The sequence below is a fragment of the Erpetoichthys calabaricus genome, chromosome 1, assembly GCF_900747795.2.
Source record: "Erpetoichthys calabaricus chromosome 1, fErpCal1.3, whole genome shotgun sequence".
NCBI classification, from domain to species: Eukaryota; Metazoa; Chordata; class Cladistia; order Polypteriformes; family Polypteridae; genus Erpetoichthys; species Erpetoichthys calabaricus.
The window spans coordinates 62,335,982-62,360,354 of NC_041394.2; the positions used below are offsets into that span (position 1 = coordinate 62,335,982).

At 36.5% G+C, this 24,373-nt stretch overlaps 2 protein-coding genes and 1 long non-coding RNA gene across 4 annotated transcripts in view; 2 read left to right on the forward strand and 1 right to left on the reverse strand.

Annotated features, from left to right (window-relative positions):
- Positions 1 to 24,373, reverse strand: part of LOC114650889 (tenascin-like) — a 585,410-nt gene that overhangs the window by 437,568 nt on the left and 123,469 nt on the right. The window lies entirely within an intron of this gene.
- LOC127529643 (uncharacterized) overlaps positions 1 to 24,373 on the forward strand; it is a 744,809-nt gene that overhangs the window by 364,679 nt on the left and 355,757 nt on the right. The window lies entirely within an intron of this gene.
- Positions 7,230 to 24,373, forward strand: part of LOC114645679 (C-type mannose receptor 2-like) — a 29,414-nt gene continuing 12,270 nt past the window's right edge. For both annotated transcript variants that reach the window (XM_028793505.2, XM_051933755.1), the window contains exons 1-3: positions 7,230 to 7,293; positions 8,473 to 8,817; positions 12,960 to 13,298. In XM_028793505.2, coding sequence (XP_028649338.1) covers positions 7,257 to 7,293; positions 8,473 to 8,817; positions 12,960 to 13,298 — 721 coding nt within the window. In that variant the 5' untranslated portion in view covers positions 7,230 to 7,256. The remainder of the gene's footprint in view (positions 7,294 to 8,472; positions 8,818 to 12,959; positions 13,299 to 24,373) is intronic.

A 24,373-nucleotide genomic window follows, 5' to 3' on the forward strand; every position in this document is an offset into this window, starting at 1 on the left:
GTCGAGAACATGCAAACTCCCTGGGAGAACATGCGAACCCGGGTCTTCTTACTGCGAGGCAGCAGCGCTACCACTATGCCACCGTGCTGCCCTATATTATATTATATTATATTATATTATATTATATTATATTATATTATATTATATTATATTATATTATATTATATCACAGTGGATGTATATAAGAGCATTCTCTGCTTTGAGCTGCCACTCCATTAAATGTTAGTTCTTGTCTTGTGCTCAAGGCTCCAGGTACTAGCTTTGGCTTACGTGACTCAAGTTGGATAAAGTGTAAACAAAAGGTGGATGGATGGCTGCTTATTTTACCTCCTATTCTATTATTGGGTAACACAGTTGGATTTGAACCCAGTGCCCAGATAGTCAGCATGTTCTCCCTGTGTCCATCTGAATTTTGCACCATGTACATCAGGTTTCCTTTCACATCCTCAAAGGCGTAAAGTTCAGGCTAACTGATGACTCTAAATTGCCCCAGTGGTGTGAGTGGTGCAAGTGATGCATGAAGTGGGCCTCAGGTGAACTGGCGCCCTGGCCTGGGTTGTCTCCAGCACTGTGGCAATTCCCTCTGTGACAGGCTCCAGTTCCCAGCATCTCTAAATTGGATTAGGCAGGTTTGAGACTATTACACTATATTAATTAGACAATAGCAGGGTGGTTCAGAGGATAGTACTGCTTATGTTGGATTTTTCTCTAGGTATTCCAGTTTTCCTCGTAATCTTCAACATGTATGATACATTATCCTTAAATTTATCCCGTGTGAATCTGAGTGTTGGTATACTAATGATTGGACTCTGCAATAAAGTACCAGCACCTCCTTCGTTGGTTTCTGTGCTCAGTACTGTAGTGATAGATTTTGGCTCCCATGTACCTGAATTAGATTATTCAATTTAATAATTGGTGGGTGGATGAGATAGTACTACACAATATATGTTCTTTATCTATTTGAATGTGCTAATCTGCTTATATTTTTAAGGGTGGTGGTATACAGGAGTCTATCGTGGCAGCATTGGGCACAATGTAGGAACCTTTAGTGTTATCAATGGAATAAAACTGCACTTCTAAAATAAAAAAGCTCACAAAGATGGAGGCATCTTGTTTATTTACTGATACAGTAATTTCCGAGTTATGCAAGAAGCACTGTTTTTATGAGAATGTACTTCTCTAGACCTGAAAGGGAGGGATCATTTTTGTATGTTTTCAGTTTCATTAGTTTTTTTTTTTTCTTTTAATTTTTCTATAGCACATTTTCATATACATTGTGCAGCTCAAAGTGCCTGGCAAGATGTCTTGGAAAAATAACCTAACAATCAAGTCTTAAATTAAATTTATATTTCTATATACTAACGAGATGTATCTCACTGAAAAAAGAAACAGAATTTAAATCATTCATTTCCCCAGTAAAAAATGCAGTAATTGGAAATGGGTATATTTTGTAGGGTGTAATCCAAAATGTAAATATGCAATTAAAATGTACTAATTAAGTACTATGAAAATAAAACTTTTATACTGTGCTGAATAAAAAAATCGACTATTTTTCTACCCATTTTAAACATTAAATCTATGGATTCCTGTGTGGAATTAATCTCTCGTTGTTTGCCTAGGAAAATGTTTCCCCTTGAGTACCTTTTTTGTTTTTGTTATATTTAAAGTTAGGGAAATGCCTTTATTTTTTTTTGCTAGTCAAATACTGAAGTATGCAAATGATGTATGTAGGAAATTAGCATTGAAAGAGTAAAGAAATGTAACATTGTGTTTAGCTAAAAAGGTTTGATTTGTTGATTAGCCGAAAGGTTATATTGTCTGGAGAAATTGATAAAGATAAATCTTTCAGAAACAATCACACATTGAATGAAAAAAAAAGGAATTGGCATTAACTTAGACAATCTTTTAATTTTTAAATAACATATGCCATTATTTATTTATATTAGATTCATTATACTGAAAGTGAAGGTATAAATAAAACTAGCCATAGCAGCACATGCTGCAGTCCCTGTAAATCAGGCTCTAAAATTTCACTCTAAAAAGAGAAAAAGGGCTCTTTTTGATTTAAGGTAATTTTAGTAGTTATAATGAACTATATTAATATGTTTGTTCACCCAACGTAATTTTTTGCTTTACTTCAAATTGAAAAACCTTGCTGTCGCTTAATGTAACTTCTTCTATTTAGTCTAAAGCAAAAAATCGCTTTGGAGACCTTGCCGGCTCCGACCCCTGTGATGTCACGTCCGGGCTCGCACCAATGGCAGAAGACCTACATGAGCTTTGACTTCACTTCCTGTCTCCCCCTTTAAAAGCCTCCACCTTTTCCCTAATCCCTCAGTTCTGTTTGGACTCGGTTTTGTGCACATCAGTGCTGTATTATTTTGAAAAGCAACTTTGCAGCCAGGAAACCAGATTATACGGGTGACTGCCCCAAACCTTTATATGTCTCTGCCTCGAGTTTGTGACTATATATATAGAATTTAAGTTGGCATTACAGTGAATACAATAATTGACAAATTTTTAATTTGAGTTCATCCATCCATTATCCAACCTGCTATATCCTAACTACAGGGTGACGGGGGACTGCTGGAGCCAATCCCAGCCAACACAGGGCACAAGGCAGGAAACAAACCCTGGGCAGGGCACCAGCCCACCGCAGTTAATTTGAGTTTTTAAAGAAATTTGGTTTGAGCTAAATACATTTTTTGCTTTTATTCAAGTTTTTGAAAAGCTTAAAACAAACTCAAATGAATTAAGTTTACTCAAATACTTTTTAAATTGCTTGTTACCTGGTGAAGTAATTTATTTAGGTTGATCCAACAAAACATTTTTTACAGTGTAGGTGGGTGCACAGCACTTAACAATTGTAAGTATAAGAGTAAAAAAAAAGAAAAATAGATAAATGAATTGTACACTTACTTGCTTCTATGTATACATATAACTTGTATGCTTAAATGCTCATTGTATAAATACTTGTATGCTTATAAAACTCCTTACTGAATTAAATAACAAATTTAAGCAGAAAATACTTCCTTACACACTATATTTTGGGTAAACAATCTGTCTTCATTGGCAATTAGTTTTTCTTGCTTTTCACTATCAAGAACGTTTGCTTTAGTGTTTTAGTAACATTTGCTTGGTTATGTGTAAAAACTGGCAACGATAAATACTTACCAAAAATATTCAGTCTTTACCGAGCAATGAAGACAGAGGACATGGCTCACATATTCACACACCAAAATGTAGAATAAAACTGAATGACGTAATAAGGTTATAAACACACACATCTGCATCAGTATTAAAATGTTTATTCTTTGTGTGGGGTATCTAAATTGGAGTTTCTGGTGTGTGTTTATTACTAACTATACGTATAATCATTGTATTCATTTCTGCATGTTGCGCTCTCCATTCATTTCTGTATGTTTTGTTTTTTATGCCATAAGCTGCTTGTGAATAAACTCGTGAGATTCAAATTTGTGAAATCTAAAGTCTCATCTTTGAGCAATACATAATTATATGGATTACATAAGAAGTAATGGCATCCTTAACCTGAATTGCTCCAGGGGCACTGTACAATGGATGACCCTGCACCGTGACTTTCAAAGGTCATGCGTAAAGCCAATTTCCCCTCAGGGATTAATAAAGTATATCAAATCAAAAAATCAGGGTGATATCATTGATGGATCATTGTCATTATCTAAAGATTGGCCAAGGAAAAGAGAAAACAACATATGAGTGATGCTGTGACTTCTTCACTCAACTTTCTGGTTGTGACGGTACTCATACAGATGAGGGTCAAAGAATGAATGCTGACTTCCAGTGTTGCAGGATCTTATATGCTTCACATTGCGGGAAAAGCAGTACTTCCGGGTTTGAGAAAGAAGTGACATCCAGCCAGATATCTTTGTTTCTATAAGAGGAGAAAGTATCACCAACAGTGCCACCTCACATACTGGAGTGGTAGTGCACTTTAGCACAGAGCCCTGCAGACTCAGTGTTTACAGGCATATTATAGTAAACTTCATGTATCAGTGAAAGACTTTACATATTTAAATTTGTTTTCTAGGGGAAAGGTGAATAACCACAAAAGAATTACTTCTTAATTAACTAGGGAAATAAATAAACTACTTTGTGCCACTGACTTTATAATTATCCCTCTAAGATTTGCCATTATATTAAAGTTATTGCCTGGTGTTGACCTTGCTTAAAACACAACTACAAGCAGTTATGATTTCCCAAATTGGGAATACAAAAAAAATGCAATTTTAATAATCATATTTCAAAAAATATTTAAAACTAATTTATTAATTAGTGAGTAATTAACTATAATATTCTAAACAACAAGGTAAGGATAATAATCACAAAAAGAAAGGAGCAAATGAATTACAAATTCAAAATCCAAATCTATTAACAAACAAAACTTGAATAAACTGAAGAGCAAAACCTAACAAATACTTTTTCAATAAGTGTAATAACCTAACCAGGAAGTTGCAGGAGGGACAAAAAACCAACATAGTTTAAGAGATTAGCTGCATGTGGACAAAAACAACCCAAAGATGCCCTTGTAGTTTTACTATATTCGTGAATTTGGAGAGGCGTCAGCTAACTCTTAAGAATTACCCAGTGCTGAGGACATGAACACACCTTTTCTTGCTGCCCTACTGGCTATCATAAGAAGGCACTGGCGATACCATATCTTAGCCATATCACTGGCATATGAGTCCTATTAATCTTTGCCTTGAGAAAATACCTCCAGATAGACAATGTTTTTAGTGAAAACTTCAAGTCATACCCACTTGCACATTACTGAGCCACGGCCATTGCTTCATGTTATGTTTCTTCATCTGTGACATTAGCACGAACACCAAAAAAATTTAAAAGTGCATGCATGTGCAATCTAGTGGCTGTGGTTGAGTGTGAGGAGAGTGGATTGCTCCATATACACACAAAAGGTCTTTCATTTATATATGTCTAATTGGTCATCAAGTTTGATAGAGTTTGCTAAATTCATAGTTAAAAGTAGAAGAAAAGCCATAATAATAACTTGTAAAAAAACTAAAGGTTTCTCACCTTTAATTTTCAACAAAGTTCACACACAGACACATCTTAATGTATCACAGCAACCACTTAGCATTGTCTATAAAAAACATATAGTTCTTGAGAAGTGAATTTTGTTTATTATTTTTTGTTGGTTTACTCATATTGCAGGGCTATGTAATTTATTTCTTGCCTGTTGAGCTGTTGTTGGGAAAGTTTTGCTGATGCCTAGAGTTATTGGCCCATGCAATCATTCATGACTTGGTCATAACTATCCTATCTAAGGAGTAGTCATATATTCCAGAGGTGTCAAGTAATTTTAAGTTACTTCAGTCAGAACCTCCTTCTGTGTGCTGCCATACAGGTCTCCTATTTTGAAGAGACTGTGGTACATTTATCTAAGCCACTGCTGATGTTTAGCTTCAGGATTAACTAAATACTTTCTGATACACTACGTTCTGAATAAAAAACTTGTCTGACTTTTTTCCTGATTTCCTTTGCAACGTGTTTGGATGAAGGAAAATTGCATAACCTTTTAACTACCAACAAAAACAGGCACACTATGTACTCTCACCTAAGTATAGTAAATGAAATGGTGACAATGCTAATATTCAAATAATAAATGGCTAGTGTACAAAACAAGCAAACTGAATGAAACATCCCATATGTGTCACATTAAATAAATGAAAGTAGAAAACTAAATGGAATTGCAAATGATTAAATAATCATTCACAATGAAATGTTCATTTCAAGCTAAGCAGTTGTGAAGGTGAGATTTTGGAAAAACTACCACTTCTTCTAGAATGTACTGCTCTGGTGTGAATACTACTGACAGACTGTTGTGAGCGGTGTTCATTGATGACATCAGCCAAGCTGACATGATACAAATGAAGTTGCTTTTTGCTCATACAGAGCTGGCTCTACATTAATATATATGGTGAAGCATGAAGCAAGATGCAACATGAATAATGAACACCAAGCAATAATAAGGTAGCATTCAGAAAGTATGTGGTATCTGGCTGATATGGAGGTACTGGATATACTTACCTACCTACCCAATAAAACTAAAGGACCAGATAAGAGACCTGGCTGCATCTCTCACTTGAACTTTAATTAAAAAAGCAAAGACTCTAGCTTCAAATCAGAATTGTTTTACAGCATTTTTAATCACTTGTCACATATTCAAGCAAAGATGATGTTTTGACAAATTTCAACCACACAAAGGCATACGGCTCCTCAAAATATCAATGTGTCCAACCATTCTTCACTTTAAGGACTTATGCAAACAAAAAACAAGAATCACAACTCTGTTAAAGAGTTGGTACACTACCTTGATGACCCCATATAATTTAAAAAGTTGAAAATAATGCACGCCACAAACTATGGAGTAGATCTTTTCAGATGGGAGATTAGAATTGAACTGGAGCAGGATGGCTGGTTCTGTGTTTATATGGTGACTCAGCAGGAAAGAGTGGAAAAAAAGGGTGGAAAACAAGTGACGTAAGCGGTGGAGTGGCTATAAGTCTTCCACTCTGCAGATGGAGGAAGAGAGAAGTCATTAGTCCACAGCGCGGACCCCTTGTTTGACAGGTAATTACCCTCACCAGAGCTCTTAAGCTGCCTCCCATGCGCACAAACGTAACAGCATATATACATTATGTTTTTTTTACTTGCCATTCAAGATTAATTAATTTTGTCCATTGTCTTTTACTATATTTATCTTGATTCCTTATTTCTCCATTCTGCTGAATCAACAAACAATGAGTGTATTGTGTCACAATGCTCATTTGTTTAAACTAATAATAGTACGTAATTTCTGAAGTACATAACAGATAGCCAGTCTAGTCATCCTTACCTACCTGTAATGTGTATTTGATCAGAAACAATCATCAGATATAAGCAATCAAAAAAAGACTACTGTACACCATATCAATGTAAAATATACATAATAGTTTCTTCCAAAATGAATGATATCAACCAAAGCTTAAATCCAGTATGACATTATCATTCTACTTTAAACTGAAATAGGTTCTAATAAATTGCAATATTTACCAAAATATTAAAAGAAAGCTATTAGTTTTGCTGGCTTACCTAGAAATTGTTGTTTACAGGTCATAATAGGAAAACAATGCAGTTATACTTCTAATTTAGTATAACGTCTTTGGTTAATATTGATAACCTGTGTTGTTTGCTTTTCAGACTGGTGTAATGGATGAACAATGGATGAACATAGCCTTCTCATCATTCTTCTTGCAGGTGAAACTGCTTTCAATAAAAATAAATTTATATAATGAATCCATAATTCTGCAAAGCATTATTATTTTATATAGCTTAACTGGAAGTTATTTTTTTTAATTACTAAATATTTTTTAGTAACATTGTAACTTCTTCAATTATGTCATAAGTGCAACTTGCTTTCTCTAGGTTCCCATTGCTTAGGTTTCTAGTGTTTTTGATCAGCAGATTGTTAAAGTACAGAACCAGAGGAGTACGTACAGTGTTCTTGTTCAGCACAGCAGACCAGGTGTTGGCACAGAGAGGCATATTCCTGGGCAAATATAACAAGAAAAGTTTAAGGACAGTGAGCAGTCTGTGCTGGACCAGTGTGAGATACCAGGTATAGCACAGGGTGGGCTTAGATTGTGCAGTAGTAGTATGCCTTTAACATTGTTTGTGTGCTTTGTATTTTATTATGGAATTTAGTATTGCTGATACAGCTGCAACAGCATAGGATCATGATTAGGAAAAACAAGCTTTGATGTGTCATAAATATAATTAGAAAGCAAATTCTCATTTCACTTCTCTTGTGCTACATGTTTCAGCATTACATTTGTGAAAAGTAGACTGATAAATCAATATTTTATTTTTCTGTTCCTGCCAATTTGCACAGTGCTGTCCTGTGACAGCGAGAAGTGTGCAATGACAGTCCACTATTAAAAAAAAAATTAGCTTTGCCTTTGGCAAACATGGATATAACTGAGGAACATGCAAATTAGTGTCATGTTTTGGGCCTTCAACATTACACAACAAAAGGTGGTGTGGCCTCCAGAGACTGACTTTATTTACCCTAGGAATGTTTACATTCTGGACAATGCTTTGTGACAAGCTACATATTTGTTTGGCAGGTGCATTGAAGGGGCGCATGAGTATACTGCTGGTACAGTATATGGGTTGTGTGATATCTAAATACAAACACATTTTAACATTAAAGGGGAAGAACCAGAGCTCTTTATGTTGTTTATATGAAGCAATTTCTACAGCTACACCTGAGCAATAGAAACAAATCAGCAGTCTCACCAACAGTATACTGTATAATATTGTGATTTACACAGTAATGATGACAGGAGCAACTCATATTCTGCACCTGAGGTGCCAGAAAAAAAAATCATGATTGAAAACTTGTTTCTTTAATAATTTCTTTTATTTTTTTTCCAGGACTGTGTGGACCAGCTTTTTGTTTCTACAGAGAATATTATTTTGTTAACACCTCCCTGAGTTGGTGTGATGCTCTGACTTATTGCCAAAATAATTATACTAACCTGGTTAGCATTCAGAGCCAAAGCCAATCCAATCAGATCCTAAGTCTGGCACAAAATACATTTAAGGATGCAGCTTGGGTAGGACTTTCTCGCACTGACTCCCAGAACTGGCAGTGGTCTGATGGCAGCAATGTCACTTATACCAACTGGGAAAGAGACCTGTTCTGTGCTGCAATCAATGTGGATGGCACATGGACTGATTTTACGTGTTCTACTAACTTCTATTTCATTTGCTATTTAGGTAACTATGGAAGAATCTAGTATTTTATGCCAAATGCTAAACACTGCTAAATGCTGTTCTCATTTCATAGTTAAAGTTTCTCATTTGCACATAAGATTTTTTTTACTTTAATGTCTCATTGTTGTACTTTAAGGCAGCACAGTGGTGAAGAGTCCTGGGCTTATATCATGCACCTTATCACAATGACATTTGGACATTTTTTTTGTGTCTGTGGGATTTCTTTTTATACCCATGTATATTATGTTAACTGGTGATTCTAAACTGTCCCTGTGTGAGTGAGCATAGATATCTGTAAAGGTGGTCCTACAAATGACTAGAAACCCAGTCACTGCATCATGCCCAATGCAGGTGAAAAAATATATATTTTATATATATATAGTATATATATATAGTATATATATTTTTATTGAAAGTTTGCTTGTTAAACTCAGCAGGTCTTAATAAAGGTCATAGGCTTAAGTTGGTGTTAGGCTACAGGACTCTACATGATTTAAAGGAATCCTCTTCCCAAAAATGATATTTTTTTATATGTTTCTTACCCCATATAGTTTGTAGAGATGGCCAAGAAAAAAAATTAATTTCAAGTTTTTATGGAGATTGAAAATAAAATTATTTTATATGTTTCTTACCCCATATAGTTTGTAGAGATAGCCAAGAAAAATGAAGACTGAAAATAAAATTTTTTTTCATAGAATCCGCATCTACAGAGATCAATGCTGGACCACAGTGATCAATATCAAAACGTCAATGCAAAAATCTAACATTACTTGTTGTTGAATAATCCACATATTCATAACAGACAAAGCAAATGCAATTTTTAATTGTATGCTTTGAACTTTCATTTGAGTGTCCATTGGCTGCTAACTCCTGCAGACAACAGAGCCCACCCTTATAGCCTGGGGCTTGGTGCAATATAATCAAACTGGTTTGATTTTGTAGTGAGTTGCAGAGCACTATGACTGGGTCACTAGGGATGTCAGCTACACAACTGACTGTATTGTGCATGTTCTGTGACTCTCTGTGATTTTATTAAGATTATACAAATGAAGGATTCATCTGAAAATATTTGGACAAGTAGTGTAGTCTGATGATGTCTTAAGACATATTTGTCTTAATTTGACCAAATATAGAATACTAAGAAATATTAAAAACGGTAGGAGGTGGCCTACACCGTCCTGGTGTCTATATAGATTGTTTTCAACTACTAAGTCACTGGTTAAGAATAACAATTAAAGGGCAAATACTCATTTGGTTAAAAATATGCTTCAGAGTGCTATATTTAAAGGACAAGAGAAATCACAAAATGAGAAAGCTAAAGAGTATAGCTACTGAGTGTCTAACTGCAGCCTGCATCCCTGAAATCACTTTCAATATATCCACTGGTGACATATCTGTCGTAACCATTATCAGAAGCTGATTTAGAGACATTAAGTCAAAGTTTTTCTTCTTCTTCTTCTTTCGGCTGCTCCCGTTAGGGGTTGCCACAGCGGATCATCTTCTTCCATACCTTTCTGTCCTCTACATCCTATTCTGTTACACTCATCACCTGCATGTCCTCTCTCACCACATCCATAAACCTTCTCTTAGGCCTTCCTCTTTAAATGCGTAAATGTGATATAAGTCCAGTGTTAGAAGTCATTTACGTGTTTCCTGGGTCGATTAACATAAAATTGTACCAATTTGTATCATTCAAATATTAGTATATTAAAGTAAAATGAGTTTAACAAACTTATCAGGATGTTTTATCAAAAAATCAATTCAATAAACACACACACACACACACACACACACACACACACACACACACACATATATATATATATATATATACAGTATATATATATATATATATATATATATATATATAAACACACATAAACTTTATTAAGTACACCTACTCATTAACAAAAATAGCCTGCTCCTTCAAAAAGCCTATCACATGGCTTCAAGTTAATATATAAATATATATAATATGAAAAAATTGTTAAGAAGTTAGGTTGTTGGATTAAAATTGGCAAGGTGTGTCATTCTAAGGGAATTTAATGAGATGTGACGGTGCCAAAATCTCCAGATTAGCTACCCACCTAGGATTTTAAAAAGTACAATCTCTGGAATTTGTAGTGCATGGTGTTTTAAGCAAAACACATTCAGTGAGCAGCATCACCTTGAAAGGTTAGAGGAGAAGAGCCAGACTTGTTAACATAAGGAACAAAAATATTCAAATAAGAGCTCTTTATAGTGCCAGGGGGCAAAGGGATTGGACTATAGCAGCAGAAGACCACAACAGATTCCACTCCTGTCAACTAAGAACATGAAGATAAGGCTACGGTAGGTGAGTGACCATGAAAGGTTGAGAAATAAAGATTGTAAAAAGTTCAGCATGAATTCATGTATATATGCTGTCTTGTCAATGGTACTGCCTTGGGATGGTTGTATGTTAGTGTAGGCAAATACGTTCTTGGCCCAATACTTAACAGAACGCCAACTGAATACCAAAGAAGCATCACTGCTGATTATGAGAATCCCTCTATGGCTGTAGTCTATTCTTAAGTGGAAAATTCCAGCAAGATAACATACCATGTCACAAAGTATGCATTATTTTCAGCTGATCTCGTGCAAATGACAGTGCCTTTAGTTTACTCCAGTGGCTTCAAAATAACCCAGATTTCAAACAACAGAGCACCATTAAAGTGATTTCAAATGAGAGTTTTGCAGCATGAATGTGTGGTTAAAAAACTGGAAGAAACTGTCTGACTCTGTAAAGAGGGATCAGATATCTAGGGAATGTTAATAGAATCTTTTGTTGAATCCAGGATCAGATACATTTACTTTGTCCTGGAGGCAAAAGTGCGTCCTACTCAGTACTAGTTAGATACAACTGATGAAGTTGCCACTTTATGTATGTTGTATGTATGAATATAATGATTCACTCATTTTTTTGCACTTTAACCTCCTTATGGTTAGACCCAAGCATCACTCAGGCTGAAAAACAGTGGTAAAATCATTAGTCCCAAGTGTCAATCGGGTAACAGTATAGACGTGTCACGCATAAGACCCGAGGTTTACTCGAGCTGTAAACCATGCCAAGCGTTACTCAGCCATCAGTATAGGCGTGTCTTATGTAATCGTCAAGCCCAAGCATTACCCGGGCAATGGTGTAGATGCATCATCTCCTAGCCTCATAGCAGTGTCTCGTAAGAAACGTCTCTCATCAGTAGCGATGTTGAATTGAATCTGTCTTCAGGCAATGAAATTGAAACGGTCAGTGAAACTGAAAGTGATTCTGGATATCTGAACATGACACTCATGTCACTCACATTTGTGCAGTGTGCTATTCATATAATTATTATTATTATTCATCCATCCATCATCCAACCCACTATATCCTAACTACAGGGTCACAGGGGTCTGCTGGAGCCAATCCCAGCCAACACAGGGTGCAAGGCAGGAAACAAACCCCTGGCAGGGCACGCACACACACACACACGCACACACACACACCCACACACCAGGGATAATTTTGGATCGCCAATGCACCTAACCTGCATGTCTTTGGACTGTGGGAGGAAACCCACGCAGACACGGGGAGAACATGCAAACTCCACGCAGGGAGGACCCGGGAAGCGAACCCAGGTCTCCTTACTGCGAGGCAGCAACGCTACCCACTGTGCCACCATGCCGCCCCTTATTATTCATCATCATTATTATTATTTGTAATTTGTCATTATTAAACTTTCTACACTTCAGACTTTGTACTTTTAGTGTTTTGCGCGTTTTACAGTAGAAAGATGAGATTTAAACCAAAAAATGCAACACTTTTTACATATTTTTTTGAGAAAAAAATGTAACGCTAATGGGGTTTAATTTATGATTAAAATCCCACATGATTTATTTTGGTTAGTTTAGTTTTTAATTTAAATAGCATATTTCATTAACAGCAAAAACTTGCTTCTGATTAAGAATTTATGTTGAGTAAAAATGTTCAACCAGCCCTTTAAGAGTAATCTAAAGTTTGGAAGGTAGTGAAAATTTACATTTTAAATTTTCATCTTGGTAGTGGTAGTGAAAATATATCTATGGCTTAAAACCATCCATATCATCCATAAAATGATTTTCTTTTCCTTTTTTATTGCTCTTGACAGATTCTAATAACACCCATAGGATACTCTTTTTGGTGAAACAGTTAGTAACCTGGTATGCTGCTCAGCAATACTGCAGAAGCCAGTACACTGATCTTGTGAGCATAAGGAACCAAGCAGAGAATGAAGTGGTAACCAACAATGTACAGGGTTTCACTGTCTGGATTGGCTTTTTTAACAACCCATGGAAATGGTCAGACGGTAGCAACGTAACATTCTTTAACTGGAACGCTCAAGAGCCCAACGATGTTGGAGGAATTGAATATTGTGTTCAGCAACTTAATTCTGGGAACTGGAATGATATTACCTGCAATATGAATACCCCATTCGTCTGCTGTGAAGGTTTGTTTTGATTCAATCTTTGTATTAATACTGCATGGTCATTCTGTCTGCTTATGGTGTTCATTAAAGTTATTTTCTTTTATTTGCACCTTATGGACTCATTATATACATTTCAGTATTAAAGACGTAGACACCACATATAGTACTTCTAATGTGGTGCCCCGCTAGGAAATTACCGGCATGGCTTGGGGAAGGGTAAACTTCTGCACAAAACAAAACCCCAGGAAGAAAAAGAAAATAACAGAACAACAATAAAATCTACTTACCCAGTTTAAGGTCACAGGAATTTAATACTATCCTGTCAGCTCCTTGCACAATCACAGTAGCAATTAGAAAGGTCCTTTCATATTCCACTGTGAGAAGGACAGTTTCTTTATGGACATCAAAGAGTATCAGCTTTGTGGACATATACAATACTCCAGAAAGGGACAAAAAATGTCCTTTTTGAAATGAAAGTTAGGGCACAATTGCCACTTAGGAATGAGGTCAAATAGGACTAACAAGAAGGCTGCTACCCTTTATCATTTACTAGCAATAAGAGACCATGTGGACCCTTTAAAATATGAAGTTGAGCAGTTGTTTTGAAGAACATGTAAGACTTACTGGACAGGAAGCAAGTATACCATTGGCTTCTACAGGGAAGTAGTGTGCCTATAGCCCATGAAGTCTTGTAAATGATCCTAGGACTTGGGTTTATGTGTCCCGAGGAGGGAATTTAAAGTTGACCCAAGTCAGAGATTTAGTAGAGTCTACAATTAGCAGAAGCAAGGCCAGTTCCTGAACAAATTTACAAGGTGACACTGAATTTTCACAGGGAGGACCTTAGTATTTTTTGATTTACAGCAAATATGCCGAGAGAGCATATGTACTAGACTAGAGCAATCAGAACTTTGTCCTGCACAAGGCAATACAGCAGCTTCACATTTGATTAAATGAGCATAAGGTGGAACACCTGTACACATCCATAAAACCAGCAAACATCAATTAAAACACAGCATGAAGAGATAGCGTAAAATAAAACCAAGCAAAACAATTAAAGAAACAATTCTATCTACCATTGCATGCCACTAACGAGCCTACTTAAGTCATGCTGTCAATGTACCGCCACCTTAACACTTTGCCTTAGATAAAGTAAAACTGACCCAGGGCTGATGCGTGATATCACTTAGGTTAAAATACACAAATACAAAGCAGCTGAACTTACCATTTAAACAGGTGAACATGAAAATTTTAAAAACTAAACTTCAGTAAAACTTACGAGGAAATTCCAAAAACGTCCCTGAATCAGTCAGTAGCGCGGGATTAGTACTGAATATGCCACTTGGTTTTGTATGCCTACAGTCTGGTTAATCAGTCTGGTGAGTGGCATCATGCTGAGCTGATCAAGTGCATTTTTCTGGTGTCTTTTCTACAATCGCGCATGTGACTTGGGCTATTTTTTTTCGTCGAGTCACCATGGCAGATTTGCAAGAGATAACGGTGATCATGCCTTGGACATTGACTGACTTGTTCATAAGAAATTGTTCCCGATGGACTGCTGAGGAGTCTACAGGAAAGCATCAGCAAAAACTGTCCAGAGAAGTGGTGCAGCCCAAACCAGATTTTGCACCTGCACACAGCATTTTCAGTCAAAAAGGTTTTGACTAAAAACAGTGTGGTTGTGGTGTCACACTCCCTGTATTCGTCAGATTGCACTCCCTTTGAGTTATTTTTGTTCTTGAAATTAAAATTGAGATTAATGTGGTGAAGATTTGCTACCATGTTAGAAATAAAGAAAAAAAAATGTTGGAGGCTATACACATGGAAACAAAAGATGAGAACAGGAAATTTTCCAGGAATGGGATAAGTGCAGGGACAATTGTATTGCAGCTCAAGGAGACTATTTTGAAGGTGACTAAAAGGAACTTCTATAAGTGTTTTTCATCAAAATCACAATATGCAGAGAAACGTGTGTGAGACAACATTAAAGGTAAGTTAAAATAACCCTTTTATCCACCTCACTATTATATCTATTATATCTTTATATTATCATTATTATATCTTTATCACAAATCTTCAACTGGTCCAGAATTCAGCTGCCTACATCATTACTAGAACCCCCTCTATTCACCATGTCACTCCCGTTTTGCAGCAGCTTCATTGGCTTCCAGTTATGTTCTGCATTCAATTCAAAATTCTTCTGTTAACTTTTACGGCTATCCACAACCTTGCACCTCCATATCTGTCTGATCTTCTCCATGTTGCCATTCCTTCCCGTACCCTTAGATCCTCTTCCTCCATCCACTTGACTGTCCCCTTCGTCCGTCTTGCCACTATGGGGAGCAGAGCATTCAGTTGCTCTGCTCCCCAACTCACTATCATCTGAGCTTAGAAATATTGAATCATTTTCACTTTTCAAATCTAAACTTAAAACTCATTTGTTTAAGACTGCTTTTCCTCTTTGATTACAATTGCTTTGTCTGATTTTAATTTTTGTATTTTAGTTTTGTTTATAATCTGTGTTTTATCTATTGTTCGGTGTCCTTGAGTGTTTAGAAAGGTGCCTTCAAATAAATAAAATGTATTATTATTATTACTATTATTTCTCCTTTTCAAATACAGCACACATATAAATATTATTTCAATTCTGATTACAAGCCTTTGGTGAATATTGAATCATGTACTAGAAAGATTTTTTAAAAAGAATGAAGGAAGAAACACTGAGAAAACAAAGTAAACACAAAAACAGTAAACAAAAGTATAAATTTACTTTGGATACAATGTATAGCACAACAATATGTCCAATCCCTCTCAAAGTCAAAAGCAGCTCCCATAAATCAGTATTGACTGTTGCAGGTGGTGATTAAGCTGGACATACTGTATCTTGGTGTATAGGTAGTCTATGACGAGACACAAAACTTAAAGCTAATAATACATTTTTCCCTACAGTAATTATCTGTGATAGAAAAACCAACCACACTGGAAAGACAGTTTTCTGTCATTATGGGAAACATGCATTGTGGTTACCTGACAGAAAAGGCCATTTGTTTCCTTGAATGTGAATGTCAGGTAGCATCTGTATCTATCTATCTATCTATCTATCTATCTATCTATCTATCTATCTATCTATCTATCTATCTATCTATCTATCTATCTATCTATCTATCTATCTATCTATCTATCTATCTATCTATCTATCTATCTATCTATCTAGTTTATTTACGGTACCTGCAGTTAATTCAGTAGCATTGCCTTGTGTTATATTCTTATTATTATTATCCAAAGTACATGCATTAAAAATGTATATACATTGTATGGATGGGCGCCCTAAACAGGCTGGTTAGTGGCAGCTTTTTCAGTCAGGAAGCCACTATAAGGGAAGGACCGAGGAAGACTGCCTTCCAGGGCCATGTGTTCCCTGCAGTACACTCTGGATTGGCTCCCCTTTGGACACCAGTAGAGTTGCATGTGAGTTGGAGCTTTGGTGGTAAGCCCTGTTGTTGTCCTCGGGTGCCACTAGGGGAACCTGCTAGAGGCAGACTTCCATGTTACAAACAGGTTCCAATGGAACTGGAAGTGCTTCTAGGTGGCCACCTTGTTCCACCAGAAGTACTCCTGGGTTTGTGTTGAAAAATAGCTGCTACACGTCACCCTGGGACTCAGAGCAGAGTTGGAAGATGGCAAACAACACTCACTGGTGGAGAGTGGATGACAAAGACAGTATAAAGGAAAAAGGAAGAAGGGAATTGTGACTGAAAATTTGGTTGGTCTGGGTAACAGAAGAACCTGTAAAAGCTATTTTATACAAGATAAATTCTCTGTATTTGAACCCGTTGCTGTGTGGTTTAGTTGTGTCTGGGTGTTTGGGGTGTTGGTATGCCCCCTACAGGTCATAACATATACCAAATATTTTTAAAGAGTACATTCTGGGGACAAATGTGTCTGGATGGCAAGGCAAGGGCCCTTGTGGCACCAAATGTAAAATATGTAGCAAAAAGTCACTGGTTAGTGAATCAGACACAGGAGTTGCTAGGCAAAGAAAGGAAGAAGAATGATGGAAAGTGAGAATAGAGCTCTCATAAATATGAGGTGGGTAAATTAATGAGTTGTCTTACCAGATAGAAAACGATTAGCACCTAACTAAGAATATACCTGGTGCTGTAGGGGGGTTTGCACAGGTTTTCTTGTTTGTGTGTTCTTTTCTACATTGTATACTTCCTGGCATAGTATATAGTATAACATTTATAACCACCTCTCTGTGTGAAGAAAGCTCGAGCCATGCACTCTGTTGGGTCCCCTGTCCACGACTCCACTCAACTAGTGTCCAGAACCCCTATTCAATAGGCTGGCTTTATTATTCTCTAATTCTGTTGAGCTTAAATTTTAAAGTACCCGATGCAATGTACCATCTATTTATCAAATTCTTGCCAATATTATTTTTTTCTTTATGAACTGTTATTTTTATGGTACAGCCAGTGTTTGCTCCCTTGATTATGTGTATTTTACTTTTTGCTGTTTTTGTTTTTTTATTATTGTTTTTCATTTCAATGTGCTTTTTGTTTATGTAAGTTTTACTAACATCATTATGTTTATTTATTATTTAGTAGATATTTTTGTGTATTTGTGCCTTTAAGCTACATTCCTTGAATTTTGTGGGTGACCATATGACGACATCACTACTGCTAGGACCGGCCTCCGCCTTTGTTTTCAGATGAAGGAGAGGGTCCTAGCAGTGGTTCATTGACAAGTTGTGGAGTGTTTTTCAAGGTGTGAGTAAGTTTTGTAATTTTCTCTCATTTTTGAATATTTTTTGTTTTGTCTTTGGCTTAACTTTTTGTCCATTGTCCTGTTTTGCCTTATTTTCATGCTTCTTTTTATTATTTAAACTAGACATTATGCCTATTACAATAACGGGCTCTAGAACAGTAGTCCATAAACATTAGTAGGAACAGTCTATATTAAATGGCAAGGGACTTTTTACCTCATTAAATTTTTTCCGTAAAATGCCTGTAATTTTCTCTGATAGTAATACTGGCTTTGCTGTCCGTAATATGCATTTAATTTTCTGTCACAACAGTGGGCAATCAGCAGATTCTCCCCAGCAACTGATGTAATGTGCGCGAAAATAAATCTACTTTTAAAAGTCATCATATTGTAATATCATGAAAATTCGTATATTTAGGAAAACCCCTTCAACGACTGACAGTTTACAGTTTACACTTTACTGGGCCAAGCTTCTTAATCGCAACTCTGACATCCTCAGAGTGAACACTTGCACAACAATGGGGAAGCTGGTCTCCGCTTCTCAGTACCTAACTGGATTTTTCGTGTTTTATGTTTTAGGTCTTACTTCATTTACTGAAATCCGATTGGAACGGCCGCGCGATATTTTATAGGTCCCGCCCTCTCTGTCTTGTGTGACGCGTCAGGCGGCCTTTGAAGCATCTGCACACACACACATACACACAGATACTGGACGCACACAGGGGTTTTATTAAAGAGGATACTGTAAATACTGTATTTCATAACAATTGTTCATCTGCCTAGTCTCTCAAGCCAGACATTTGATGGTTTATTTTTTTCTATAGAGGGCATTTGTGCATTTTGAACGTTTAGAATATATTTTTGAACCTTAAACGTTTAAGCCCATTTTTAGGCCTTTGCAGATCAGGCTGCATGAAGTGAAGGCTATCTCTAGGCAGACAAGTGAAGGTCTTGGTCTGACATGTGGGTCTTTCTGGATACCTTTTACCGCAATTTTGTGTGCTGCAATCCTTTCAGTTATAAATTCATGGCTGCCAGTTTTTGTTCACCAAAGACTATTTTCCTCCTGATATTCTGAAACATTGTGACCACTGCTGTACTGTTTTGTTCTTGGGTGGCTTTCACCCTGGAGTTTTTTTTATTCTATTTATTTTTTCTGAATCATTCTGTTTTAGTGTATATTTTGTTAATTGTTCTGTTATTGTTGTTTTTTTCTATTATTCCTTTTATTAATTTAAATAGTTGTTTTCTAAAAATGATGCCATTAAGTTTTTTTTATTTTTTTATTCATGGATGATAAATGTGACCCCTAATTGGACTACATGCTCCAGGCAGTAGTCATCCCAAAGGCAGCATCTGTAGATTATTTAGACTACCTGCAGTCGCTGCTTTGATGCAGTAACATTGCTTTGTGTTATGTTCTTCTGCTCCCATTTGTGTATCTATTTTTTTTTGTTTTGTTTTGTGGCTGTCTATGGTCTTTGTTGTTTGTTTAAGGATTTTTTACTTAGTCTTTTGGATTTGTGAATTTGGATTTTGGACCTTTAGTTTTTTAATTACTTATTGGCTTATTTTGCTGTTTCGAAGTTAGCAATTAAGTTCAGTTTTTGATTTTTTGAATATTTTTGTTTCTTGTTTCTATAGTTTAATATTTGTTTTGTATTTTCTTTTGATATATTGACCTTCTTTTTTTTCTGTGTGGCCAGGTTTTGATGGTCTCCCAACCCTAACTGACACTTATTTGGAGGCTAATCATGACACCTACCTGGGCATGTGGATATGCTCCTTGACAAATTTGGACCTCGTCCAGTTGTCATTGTTCTTTAACACATATTCATTGGCCACCCATTTTACAAAAAAAAAAAGTGGCAGGCAAAAATCAAGACAGAAATATATAATCTCTGTAAAAAAGTAAACATTTTGAAGTAACGCAGGACAATAAATTTTTATTTTATTTGTGACCTGACTGGAGACAAAAGCTGGACTCATGGACTCCTTTGGTACTGTGTCTCTTTGGAGAATCCTTGTGTACCGCTGGTTTGACTTTATGTCCCCCATTGTGAGGGAGCATCAGTTACGGCACTACAGCCATGTGGCGCGGTTCCCCGAGGGTGATCTGACTTGCAGGATCCTCATTGTTGGGGACCTGAGTAGCTGGAACAGGCCAAGGGGACACCCACATAACATCTGCCTATGGCAGATAGAGGGTCATTTCCAGAAGGTGAGACTGTCGTGTCTGCCTGAGGGGTTGCCAGCCAGGATCCCGAGCTTGTTTCATCATGTGGTGGGTGCAGCAACGAGCTGTACCAATGCATTCTCCCCAACCTGACCTGATATAAAGGCCCTAAAAGCCAAACTTATCAACCTTACAAACACATCATGTGCTCTCCATGGCTACAGATGTAAATCAATTGTTGAAACAAACTTTTATTAAATTATTAACATATTTCAAAACTTAATTTTGTTCTTTACAATTTGAAATATACAGTATAAATGTAGTAATTAATTTACTATATATTAACGTTGTTTGGAGAAGATGAACCAAATAGGAAAACAAACAGGAGTAGAAAAAGTGTAACTTGCTGTGATGGAGCAGCACACAAAGCAGATATACAGTATGGGGCCTCAAAAAACTCCCATAAACAGGCCAGAGCCCTCCATAGCCTGCCCTGAAAAGACATCACCAAGCGCAGGTTGACCTGCCAAGTCCACAGACAGGCTTCAGGCCTGCCTACGCCCTGAAAATGGGGAAGAGACTTTTAAAATTCAAATGACATTAAATGTCCCAAAATATATCCAAATATCTCTCAAGCAAAATGAAAATTATAAAAAAAAAACTTCGGCTTGAAAATCAAGTCCACAAATAATCTTTATAAATATTAATTAATTAATACCTATTTATTCATATAAACAGAAGAAGAACAAAAAAGCTTGTCTAAAAGAGAAGACCAAATCAGTCAAAACAAAAGTAAAATTCAAGAAAACAAATAATAATTCAAGAAACCAGAAAAATTAATGCAGTAGATAAAGCACACACCAAACTCTGGAGGATCCACTCTCAGCCTCAGAAGAAAAAGACTGAGGTTGTCCGTTCTGCGGTTACATTAGGGTGGCCCTACCTCTTGGGGTTCCAACCACAAAATACATAGAACACAAGAGAACACATACACACTAATGAAAAAACAGAATAGTTTTAACTAAAAATACATAATTACAATACATATATGGAAAATAATCAGCAAAGAAGGCCCAAAAAAGGAAACTAAACATAAGCCATAGATCAAGCATGTTCTGTTGATTTTTGACATTTTTCTTTTGTTTATGTTTTGTTTTGGATATTAATTGGTTGTTGTTTCTGCTGAAAAGTGGACAGCTTCTGTGTAAATGCCTTATGGAGGCAAAAAGTGGACATAATAATGCTTTCGACTGATTCCATGCAGAATAATTCAGTATGCTAAAAAATGAGAGTGACTAACAGGTGAATAAAAAGAGAGAGTGAAAGAGAGATAGCACAGACAGAAGTTGAGACAAGGTGGCCATGACAGTAAAGATAAGGCTGCACATGACCAATGCTAAAATACAGTACCTGAAAGAGGTAGCCCTGTCAGTGGGAAAAGGTTTCTTGTGTTATGCAGTGGAATGAGCTTTTATGATCCTGAATTAATGGGAGCTTATCAAATGTTTGGAATGACAGTGCTATATTAACACACTTTCGTCTTGGAAATTAAAATGTAAAATGACACGCAGAGACGAAGGTTGTGAAAGTGTGCTGACAGCAGATGTGTGCGTTCCTTGTTATGATCCCTTCCTGTTTAATCAAAGAGATTTAATCTCGGTAAAACTATGCAAAATTTCATTTTTGTTTTTTTAAAGAATACTTTACCCAGTGTCAGAAAAACGACCAACAGACATCATAAAGGTTTGGGGAAGCCACCTGTATAATATTTCCTGGCTGCAAAAGGTTGAAAATTGAACAGAGCTGTTCACAATACTGAGTCCAAAATAGCACTGATTATGTGGAGGCAAGATGGCAGCTTTAAAAGCCAGTGAAGGAAGTGATGTAATCGGGGCCAGAACCGGAAGTGACATCTTTATATGCCCTTGGAACCAGAACTGACGTCTTCATAGGCGCAGGCACCAGGTGGGATTTCCCGAGAATGGTCTACAAGGAACTGAAAGTGACAGTCAGTGCACCCTGTCGCCCCCTGGTCAGGTGTAGAATTACAATTACTTAGGCCCTTTAGCTGTCTCCTAATCGCATGTGTGTGACACAAGAAATTATAACTTTTTTATCTGTGTTGTTTGTAGTAATGGCTGAGAAAAACTTTTAATCTTATATTTTCATGGAACACAAAGATAACAAAGTTCCTGACACAACAGGCTCATATTGGAGCCAATGCTGAACAAACAGCAATCAATATCAAAATGTCCACAAAGAAAAATATTATATGCTGAAAACACCCCATACACGTGCATTTTTGTTAAAAAAATATGGTTAAATGAACCATTTCCAGAACATCTTCTAATGAATGTCTAGGCAAAATGTTCAAACAAGATTAAGCTTTTGAATTGAAGGCTTGGCCATTACTACAACCAACACAGGGTAAGTAACAGCATAAATAATGGTTAAAAAATTCTAATTTGTTTAACTGTATACCTACAATTATTTCATTGATTCAATAATGAACTTGATTTGCCAGGTGCAACTAAGTTATGAAACTCTGAGGGTCTGCACAAGACAGCACTGTTATATTAGATTGTTTTGGCAATACTTCATTGCTTAGTTTGTTAAGTTGCCTTTTAAAAATTTGCTGACGTTTTTATCCAATATGTTTTGTGGTTTCTTTGTCAACCAAACAGTTAAAAATTTAGCAGCAATTTTTTGGCATAGAGCACGTAACAGTAAAACATGAACAGTTTTGATGAAAGCATGCTGAATAAATACAATGAGTATGTAATTCTGTAGAACAGGGCAATATCAACTGCTATCAGTCTTTATAAAAAGGAAGGATGATTTAATTGTAACAACAATCTGCATATTTTCCAGAATTTAAGCTTAAACCAATTTTTCACACATTTGCAGGTTGCTTTTGTTATCTTCACGTCTCACGCCTTAGAATGTACACACTAAAAGCTGTTTTGTCTGTGAGAAGCTCATGTCTTTTACTCTGCCATTCTAACTTTGAGCCAACTGGGCTAATCACCGTACAACAGTGCCACCTACAGTTAAAGGTGGAAAATAAGAAGTGCCAAATGGTATCTACAGGGAACAATCATGGCTTGGACTTTACAGGAAGTTATCTGCAATATGCCATTACTTTCTTAATCACATGAAGCCTTTGCCCTGTCCTTATTAGCCTTCTGTGTTTGTGGCTGTTAGATTACATCTTTCTATATTTTCATTCTTGTGAGTGTTTTCTTATTGATGAACACCAGCAAGACCAGTGATATTTAGTGTCCTCAACTGGAAGAAGGAATTCTGGTTTGTGGCCAGTGACAATCTCAGGCTTCAGAGAACATCAAAAAAAAAATAACCGGGTAAAATTATTCTACTGCCAGGATGAGATAACTTGAATCCTAGACAACTTTAAAAAGGTGGCTTTAATAATTTTGTTATAAGCTAGCCGAGTCACCTGTCATGAACAGGTAATAGAGTCATTTAAAAATATTTGCTGTCTCTTGTACTTTCAGTGCCTTTCCTCTGTATTTGCTTTTGTATGAACTTCTCTTCACCGATGCTCCCATTCTCGTGTGTGTTCCTATAAAGCCTTCTTCTCAGATTCTGTCATTATTTTTGAGGTGCCTTTCTCAGCTTCTGTCCAGTTTCATACTTTATGTCTTTGAAGGCAACTCTCGCAGTGTGCGCCTTTACTCCTCCTCATGCGTCTCACATTTGCACTTCCTATTTCTTTGTTTCACTGACCAAACTGACCAATCGGATTGCACTGAGGAGCTGGACACACAGTGAACACTAGTGGTAGTTCCAAAGGAATGGAAGCTAGTCAACATCATATCACTATGTAAATATATACTGTATATAGTGCATATGTTGTGAAGCCATATACAGTACAATCCCTCTTAACCGGCCACCTCGGGACAGGACCCATGGCCGGTTGCTGTTTTGGCTGGTTAATCTGACGCATACCTATTTTCATGTAGAAAAATATTTCTAAGGTATAGTATGTACTGTACCTCTTCGACGTTCCTGAAGAAACCATATCTACAAGGCTTCATCCACGATTTCACACACGAGTTTTTTTCTCGTACAACGATTGGACAGTGTGGTGTAGCGGGTCTACAGCTCAAGTCAAAAAGGCCACTTTTTAAATAAA